Consider the following 10000-nt stretch of genomic DNA (forward strand, 5'->3'; position numbering starts at 1 on the left):
CCGTCATGGATTAAAATCCTGCAGCGCACGCAAGGTCCCTCTGCTCAAGCCAGCGCATGTCCAGGCCCGTCTGAAGTTTGCCAATGACCATCTGTATGATCCAGAGGATCAACTAGCATTACCAGTAAGTCTGTGTCCGTACCAACGACAGCAACTGGCACATGTTCTGACTCTGCCAGTGCTAGTGCTGTGGAGACAATCAGGGTGTCGGCGTCTGCTTCTGCCTGGACTTTTGGAAGAACTCAAGAGGTCTTATTGGTACTTGCGTGCTTCAGCATCTCTTAAGATGTATTCTAATGAGTTCCTCATACTTCAAAACATATATGTAGACATTTAAAGTGTGTTTTGGGGAAACCTGCTTGCAAAGTTATGAGAAAAACAGAAGAGGCGGCCATTTTGGACGCCATCTTGGATTGCGGAAAACGCTCAAGGAGGATTTATGAGGACTTTTAGTATGTTATTCTAGACATATTCCTGGACCTATCCTGAAAAAATCAGCTTGTTACCAAAAATGTACAGGTTAGGGCCTATTTTGACCTAATGCTCTTGGACTACTACGTGAACATTACTAATGTAGCAGCGCAAATCGGTCCGGATGTGTGCGCAGCTCTGCCTGGCCTGCATGCATTCACGGGATGTGACTACACATCAGCATTCGCAAGGGAAGAAACGGCCGTATGATATAATGGGTGCCCACGACAAGTTCATTCGGGGTTTTTAATCCCTCAGCTACAAAGAGCCGGACGATGAAATGTTTGCCGTCCTCGAGGAGTTTGTCTGCCTCATGTACGGTGCGAAAAAGACCACGACGCTGAACAACTACCGATTCGATGTTGTCAATCGCACGTATAACCGCAAATCGAATTCCATGCGACCGTTCGACAAACTGAAGAGCATCGAAGGCAGCAGCATCCCACCTTGCTCAGCTGAGTTGCGGCCACATAGTGTAAGTACTGGTTTTGTGGCTACAATGTGGGGCAGTTCCCACCTGGCTACCATACCGAAATCTCCAACTGCAGGATGGGAAATTGTTGATGGTCACTTTCGAGTCATCTGGTTTGATGGACATCAACTGCCCCAGGTGCTTGTTCCAGAAATACCAGTTGAAATGGACGCTGACGGTGATCCATCCAGAACGGATGATCTGATGATCGATTCATCATCTGAAGGTGAAGCAAGAAGTGATGATGATGATGATGATGATGATGAATGATCATGATGATTGATCATGATAGTGATAATTCTGAAGGGTGAATGAGCCAAAATACCTGAAATGTCAAGCCTGTTTAGGTGGGCCGAGATCCTCAAAGGTATTTTTACTTTGTAATGGTCAGTAATTTTTCTTCGTTATAGTCTCTGATATGTAGCACGTTTAGTTTTTGATAACCTATCATATTATTCGTATAGCTGGCTCTGATTCAGAGAACAGTTCATAAGTGGAGTCGAGACACGCATCTGGAGTTTGTTAAAAAAAATGCATCTGTTCGTGTACCAGACGTAAAAATGCATCTGTTTGTGTACCAGACGTAGACCCATCTTCGAGCACATTCGACAGATTTTTTGTATCATTCTGTGTTTACGGCATTGTCATGTCATCTCCCTCTGACTGTTAGCACAGGGATGATAATTTGTAGTAACCTAATAAAATTCATAATGACAGTGACAGTGCATCGTATAGTCACCCTCTTCACTTTCAATTTCCTTATGCTATGTTCATTTTTCGATCCCCAATGTGTTGAATTGTCCCCCGGTTATCACAACATGGCCCGTCAGTGTATATCAAATCGATTTCACTGAGAATGTTGTGTTTTCATCTTGCCTTTATATCACTTGCGTTTGATGATCATCGTGCCATATATATTACAATACACATGAGAATCAACATAGACTACACCCGCGTCATCACTTTTTTTTCATTATCTCAATGTGCCCTCTGCCACTCGTGTTTCCTTCTCCGGCTATGTGAAGACCCTTGCACCCTTAAGACCCTTCTTATTCGTAAACCCCAGACAAAAATCGTTCTTAAGTAATGAATTTAGTTAGTGGGTGGGTGAAGCAATCTTATGAGATCAGAACGGGTGTTGGGTGCCAAATTGAGATTGAACCCTTAATTAGCCCTTCTTATTCATTAACCCCAGGCACTATGGTTTCTTAAATGGTTGTAATTTGTGTTTTTTGTAACTATCTATAGACCCCCATCATGTAAATGAATGGGCATCAGCTCAATCAAATTATTTTTCTAAGACCCTTCTTATCCGTAAACCCCAGACAAAAATCGTTCTTAAGTGATGAATTTAGTTGGTGGATGGGTAAAGCAATCTTATGAGATCAGAACGGGTGTTGGGCGCTAATTTGAGATTGAACTCTTAATGAACCCTTAATTAGCCCTTTCTTATCCGTTAACCCCAGGGATTAAAACTTCTTAACAAATGTAATTAAAACGCATCTCACACTATGTGTCCAAATACGGAAGGGGCAGTTTGGGCGCGATGTTTAGATTGGAAGGGCGAGAAGGGTCTACTTGAAGGATCAAATAATCCTTTACCCCAAGAAAGCCGTACTTAAGAAATCACTTTTTATAAATTGGATGGTCTTCACTGGCCAACAAACCTTTTGGGCGCAAATTTAAGAATGAAGCTCAGCCAGCTCTCTAACTACCAGGAATGACATCAAATCTACGAAAGTCGTGAAAGATGCCTGGCTCAGCTTTGTGCCACACGACATTCACATAGTGCTCCATTACCGCATCCCACGACTAGCTGATGTTGGAAACGCCATGCATAATGTTGAAGCTCTTCCAAAATTCCTTGAGGGTTGTCTTTCCCTCACCTGCTGCATCCTCAATTATCTTAGCAAATGTCCTCCTCAGGTAATACGCTTTTAATGCAGCGATCACCCCTTGGTCCATTGGCTGGAGCAATGACATGGTGTTTCATGCCAGTAAAAGAACCTTGATGTTGGAGCAGAGGGTCTGAAAATGTAATCCATAGGCTGTAGCATTGTCCAAAATGAGGTGAATTTTAAAGTCCAAGTTTTCCCTCTTGCAGTATTCCCTCAATGTGGGCACTAAGGCCTAGGTCACATTTGCTACGGCGGCCGTGGGGTCTCCAAAATCTACGGCCACTAGCAATTATACGGCGGCCGCAGTATTTCCATGGTCACACAATGTAGCAGTCACATATGTTTTTATTTTTCGGGGAGCCGCACGGCATATTTATAAATTGTGGAGACCGAAAACGTGGGGCCGTACGGTCTTTGATTTGATGTCGCATGGTGACCTTAGGGCGTTCCTGCGGCGGCCATTGAATTTTCAAGGCAGATGCAAGGTGCCCGCAAGGCGACCGCAGGGGGTCCTAAGGCGAACTTGCGACCAGACGGACGGTAACGAGTGGGTTCTTTTTTTTTTTTTTTTTTTTTTTTACCAGTTCTTTTGTTTCGGCTTGTCTAATTGCTACAGCGAACGTAGAAATGAAAAAAAGTTATAACTCCGCGTTATAATTCCAGGGCGACCTTACGGCCTGTAAAATATAGCCAAACGGCATAGGGCCACCCTGAGGCCACCTCAGAAACTCTGCGGCCGCCACACTTTTCTGTCAATTCAGAGGGCGTACGGCCGCCGTATCCTTGCCGTAGAGCAAATGTGACTTAGGCCTAAATAATCAACAAATCACTTTTTGAAGATTTGTCTCATCATCCAGGCCTTTCTGTTACTTTTCCAAGTGAGGAGGAGTCTGGACTTTACGTAACCCTTCATTGCCCTCGGGTTCTCACTATGATATTTGAGAAACAGCTTCAACTTGCAATTAACTTCTGCATTGCCACTTAGCAGATGCGTCACATGGTCTTTTGAGGGCTTGAATCCTGAGGCTGTTTTCTCCTTACGAGAGATGAAAGTCCTGGATGGCATCCTTTCCAGTAAAGACCAGTCTCATTCACATTAAAAACCAACTTCAGACTGTATCTCCCTTCCTCAGTAATTGTCTTCAAAATTTTGACACAATCTTCCGCTGATTTTTTATTATTTTGTTTTTTAATCGGCACAAGCTTTTTAGGTCATCTCTACCGAGATGACCTAATAAAGCCGGACCAAATGTCCGTCCGTACGTCCGTCCGTACGTCCGTCCGTCCGTCCATCCGTCAACAATTTTTCTTTCCGATCTTGATGAAACTTAGTATGTGGGTGGAGGTCGATGTGTGTTGCACAACGATATAACTTTTGTCTGGGTTCAAGGTCAGAGTCAAGGTCACTTAAGTTATAAAAATCGCCATTTTCAAAACCTATCTCGTCTGCCATTCTACAAGATATTCGGCAACTGTTTATTGATTATGATAGAAAAAATATTATGTTGTATCTAACCGGACAGATTTTTGAATTTCCTTCCCGTTTGATCGTCACGTGATCTGGAAGATGGCCAAAAACGCCGATGCAATTCGCAAAGAAGGAAGGAAGGAGAAATGAAATATAAATATAAAACACATTTTTAGCCTTTTATATTTATACATTTTCCGCCGAAGGTGCAAAAGTTTCAAAACCCGAAATGTAAATGCCGGCATTTATTTTCAAAATATAATTTTGTGCGCGCGTGCCAAAATGCCGAGTCATCTTTAACCAAACTGCGCAGTTCAAGCTGCGCAGCAGAATTGTGCGGTAGTCTTCGGTCATAACTGAACATTGAGAACTTGTGGTATTATAGAGATGACCGTCACCCCCACACGGGGGTAATTTTTTACCTGTGTATTTCCTGTCGGCTTGAGATTGTGCTGTGGAGATTGTGATGTTTTTTTTAAACCTGTCAAACCAGCCAAGGCTTGCAGGAAAGCTCTCTTGAGCCGTGGCAGCAGAAACTGAATTCTCGCTCTTTTTTAAGTAATCATACAGACTTTTAGCTTTCTGCTGTATGATGACTTGACTCACAGGCATCTTCTTCTATCGTGGTTGTCAATGTACTTGGCCAGTGTACGCTTCATCTTTTCCATTCAAGAGCTCCTTTTGTTCGTAATCAACTTGGATGTTAATGACATAGCACATTTAGCACTTTTACGAATTTGTTTTGCATTTTTATATATTGTGCGTACAGTTGCTGGAGGCAAACCTAAATGCTGATCCAGATCGACAACATGATCACCACTCGCCATTCTGCATATAACATCCAATTTAACCTCCAAATTTACAGTTTTATGCACTTTCTTTGCCACAGGCTCACTCTTATCACCACGAACACACTTAGAACTAGCCCATGGTGAATAAAATCAATGACAACATTTAAAAACACAAATCACACTATTTTGAAAGTACAGTATGTCTGAACAGCACAAAGGTAAAATAAAGTACAGTTTTACGTCATTTAAGTCACGTGCTTAGGCATTTCCGTCACATGGTTCCTACATGTCATGGCCAATCACGTTAATCTGTCCAACTCACAATCCTATGAGACGTCCGGAGACCCCATAGAAGTGCATCTATCAAGTGACCGTGATCAGCCTAATTGTGCCAATATACGACCCTAAACCAGTTGTCCTCTTCCTGGTGCATATACTTTATCCATCCATCCATTGGAACCATACTCTGTGCAGAGCATTGGGGCTGCCTAAGCAGTCTCCTTGGCTATTGGGCACAATCCTGGATAGGTCGCCACTCCGACACAGGAAACCAGCAAGTTGGCACTCATTTTGCTGACCTCGGAAGGTTGACAGGCAGAGTCAACCCCACCTGGTATTAATTTTGCAAAGCACGTACCGGCGATGAAGTAGATCGTTGGGGAATAACGTCCCAGCTAAGCTGGGGTGCAGGCCATGCTGGACCAATGAAGGAAAAGACGAAAACGAGCTGGGAACATTTCTAAACAAAATATTTATTTACAACCAGAATGCGAGGAAAATTATGTCGCAGAGTAAATGGGTTTATTACGATATGCAGCAGGGAAAGCAATTAATTTGTGGGGTGTGGCAAAAAACAGCAATCTTACACAGAGCAGAGTTATCCCAAATATCTTCTACAGTCTTACTTGTGCTTGGACAGGCGCCAAAACACACACACACACACACACACACACACACACACACACACACACACACACACACACACACACACACACACACACACACACACACACACACACACTCACACACACACACTTGCGTGCGTATGCGCGTGCGTGCACACACACACACACACACACACACCTGAGGAAAATTGGAGAGTAAAGAAAGAAAGGAAAGGTGAGGGAAAGCGTCCTCTAAATACATGGTGCGGTCGGTTGACCAACGCGACCCAGAACGCTTAGGGAGAGGCAGGTGGGAGGAATATTGGTGTCTAAAGTGTGGGAGTGGTAGGTGTGATGTATGCAACGTGAGGGATGCGGTGTCGTGTGAAAGGAAAATGTGAATGCGTGTCTATTTTCGTTCCTTTGTTCCGGCCCATCAAAGAACACTCGGGCTTATGCGTCCAAAATGGAGGGGATAGAGGGCGGTAGAGAGAGAGAGAGAGAGAGAGAGAGAGAGAGAGAGAGAGAGAGAGAGAGAGAGAGAGAGAGAGAGAGAGAGAGATAGAGATAGAGATAGAGATAGAGATAGAGATAGAGATAGAGATAGAGATAGAGATAGAGATAGAGATAGAGATAGATGGTGGAAATAGATGCGTGAGGAGGAAAGTCCCTACCCGAACCATGCAGATATCCAAGTGTGAATGGTGTTCCTCTGTGGGACGCTTCACCTAAGCGTTCCCACCTCGTGGTAGCTGTTCCTTTGTTCCGGCCCATCAAAGAACACTCAGGCTTATGCGTCCAAAATGGAGGGGATAGAGGGCGGTAGAGAAAGAGAGAGATGGTGGAAATAGATGCGTGAGGAGGAAAGTCCCTACCCGAACCATGCAGATATCCAAGTGTGAATGGTGTACCTCTGTGGGACGCTTCGCCTAAGCGTTCCCACCTCGTAGTAGCTGCATGCTATCTCCTCCTTCCTGCTCGATCACGGCGACTCGTGGCACCTTGTGCTCAGCTCTGATCCACCTGTGTGCAGCCGGTTGACGACCCCATCTGGCTCCGCAGTTCAGTGGCTCCGACAGCAGTGGTACGATGATGGCAAGTTGGTGAGATTCACTCGTACCCGTGAGCAGGCTGTGGCAAAGATGAATGAAGGAAGAGAGAAGTAGAGCAGCTGTGCAACTACTAAACAGTTCCGTGCTTCTCCTTTTTATAAGCCCCGGTTGAAGGGTGGGGCGAGGACCGCATTGCGATGTGCTGTGGCCCAAATCCCGTTCCCCTATTGGGCCACAGCGACCTTAGCCATGCCCCGCCAGCTTCCGGAACCGGAAACCGGCTCAGTAGCTTGCCAACCTTGGCATGGCTCGGAGCTCCTCATTTTACTTGGGGCCGCGCCCTCCGAGCGCGCACCCCGGCCCTAAACTTGCGCTGATCGTTGTTCTGACGTAGAATGGTCGCGGACTTCTCCCGCTACCCATGGGCTCCTCCACGAGCCGTAACGCACATTCGGGACCCATATCATGTCCTTGAATTGCCCTTCCTGCGTCCCCTTCTCGTCCCTTGAGGTTTCGCCATGGTTTCATGACTGAGTGAGGGCGATTATAATGATGATCGAGCAGGACGCTCACTCGGTACATTCCTGGTGAAATGTGATAATTGCGGCGCTTGTAGAGTGGTCGAGCGCTGCGCGGCGCCAAGGGTAATGGCCAGTACTGTGTGGCACTCGAAGTAGAATGGCGAATTACGAGGTAGGAGTGTGGATGGTCGTGAGAATTTTTCCCGTGTGTGGGAGGCGGTGGTGGTGAAGATGGTGAGGTTCGTGGAGTGAGATGAGGATTGAGATGAGGTGTCAGTTCAGAACTGGCACGCATATTTGTATGGATAATGGCGCGCAAACTCCCGAGGAAGGATGCATTGTCGGCAGGGAGCGTTCGCAGCACGAACTTGCCAGGGATGCTGGTAATCTGAACATGTGGAACTCGCTTGCAGCGTGAACCCACCAGAGATGCTGGTAATCCGAACACGTGGAACGCTCTCGCAGCATGAACCCGCCAGAGATGCTATTGAGTGGCTTGCATGCTTGTTTTGTTTCACGGCTAGAAGGAAAGGGTTAAAGTGGAGGTCAGAGTGAGGACTAAAGAGATATATTTTATTATAGCCCTCGTAGACCTAACTACGAGTCCCACAAAACGTATCCTTCCCATTTACCCACAAGACATGAGGGGAGGATTAACTCTACGAATAATAATGAAATAACTGCCTGGGGTTCACTATATTGTGTGCCATTGCCTTGGAAGCGTGCGGTTTTACAGAACCGCAACAATATCATAAAATTAAGATTAACAGTAACATCCTTTGACAAATTTCTCGACAGTTTTTTTTTGCCGTTATTATGGAGCAATTTGTTTCAGATTCAATTTTTATGAGACCACGTGATTTGATTCTTCATTACTAATAGTTTCCTCTTCACGCAGTTGTTGTTTTTTTGACTTTGCAAAGCAAATGCTGATTGATTATGCTGCTGCATTGGATCCAACAGGGCAAGAAGTTGATGTGCTGCTTGAATCTGTGATGCCAGAAGATTCAGCTTTGGAGCCTCGGGGAACTAAAACGACCACTCCTGGGCAAAGCACGACCTGGACACTCGGCACAACCACGCGAGGTGACCATACTGATGAACCAGGATATAAATGTCACACCCTACTTCCCCTTTCAGGGTGGTTGTTGTAATGGTGGTTTCTTTTCCTTTTTTAGGGTGCAGAGGGAACATACCTCTGTCATTTCTTTTCAACAGGGTGCTGAAGTATTAACTGTGTTCACCTTCTAACTTTGGATTTTTCATCGACATGTTAATTCTCTATGATTCAATATCTCCTCTATTTATTACTAGCAAAGGTACCCAGCATTGCCGTCTGAGGGACAGCACACACATTTATTAATAACCCTGCCTATGAAGCACCGGGATGACTTTCTCGCTGGGTTGAGATTTGAACCAAGGCTAGACAACTTATAGCGAGTGTCCATATTTCTCAGCCATCCTGCTGTGGAGTGGGGATGCATTGCTTTGTAGCCACTGAAAACATTTTTCAATTCTCTCTTGAACTCGTAGTTCGCTTTCTCATTCTAATCCTATAATTTATTTTACCTTCCAAACTCTGAGGATTTTCCCACGGAGAACCGAGCTGCAGTCATCACTCCTATTGCTTGCACTGCGGGAGCTTTCACCTGCTTTAAAAATTATTTTTGTTGCATTCAATGAAGTTACACTTCAGGCATATTCGTTAATCTTTTTTTTCACTCAATATAATTGTCAGAACAGTGGAAAAAGTTAAGTTTAATACTTTGGAAACTTCACATGTTCTTGTGTAAATGTGGAGAAGACAGAAGCAGCCTTTCTTAAATGAATACGCTTATAAAAATTGGTAATTTCTTCACATTTTCTGATTTCACTCCATTTCTCAACACTTATTTAGTCCACCAGATCCGATGCTCAAATCTGAAATCATATTTCGATTATATACTTTAATTAGTCCGTTAGAGGAGATCGTGTTTCCAAGGCAAGGCGTTTTTAGTCGGCCGAATCAAAATAGTGGCTGAAGATAAGCCTTTCATGAAAGTAAGCCATTGATTATATATCTTCAAAAGGAGTGTTTAAATGCACATAAATACCCAGTGAGTGCTGACTGCTAACTGACACACGAACATTTATTATTGTAAAAGGATAGAAGGAAGTGTTCAAGTACCAAGTTAAAGGGAAACTTAGAAAATGTGAAAAGGTTGCCCGGAATGTTTATGGGATACTAGCGGGGTGTGCTCACACAGTGTAAGCATACTAACCGTGTTTCCCCATTGTTTCAGGTTGCTCACCTGCATTTGTTTTTTTTCATTTATTTATTTATTTTATTAATTTATATTTTCATTTACGGATGTTTTCCGGTGGTTCTGTGATTTTTTTTTTCCTGCTTCATTGGCATCGATGTCCATTGGCACACACACAATAATTATCATGCTTCCCTATC

The 10000-nt window shown here is 44.3% G+C and overlaps 1 protein-coding gene across 10 annotated transcripts in view; it reads left to right on the forward strand.

Moving 5' to 3' along the window:
* LOC147010884 (ataxin-2-like) overlaps positions 1-10000 on the forward strand; it is a 269821-nt gene that overhangs the window by 160654 nt on the left and 99167 nt on the right. For all 10 annotated transcript variants that reach the window (XM_085858770.1, XM_085858768.1, XM_085858764.1 and 7 more), the window contains one exon: positions 8521-8643. In XM_085858770.1, the coding sequence (XP_085714896.1) occupies positions 8521-8643 (123 nt within the window). The remainder of the gene's footprint in view (positions 1-8520; positions 8644-10000) is intronic.

Source organism: Eptatretus burgeri, chromosome 16, assembly GCF_056783735.1.
Source record: "Eptatretus burgeri isolate ZD-2024b chromosome 16, Ebu_testis_v1, whole genome shotgun sequence".
Taxonomy (NCBI): domain Eukaryota; kingdom Metazoa; phylum Chordata; class Myxini; order Myxiniformes; family Myxinidae; genus Eptatretus; species Eptatretus burgeri.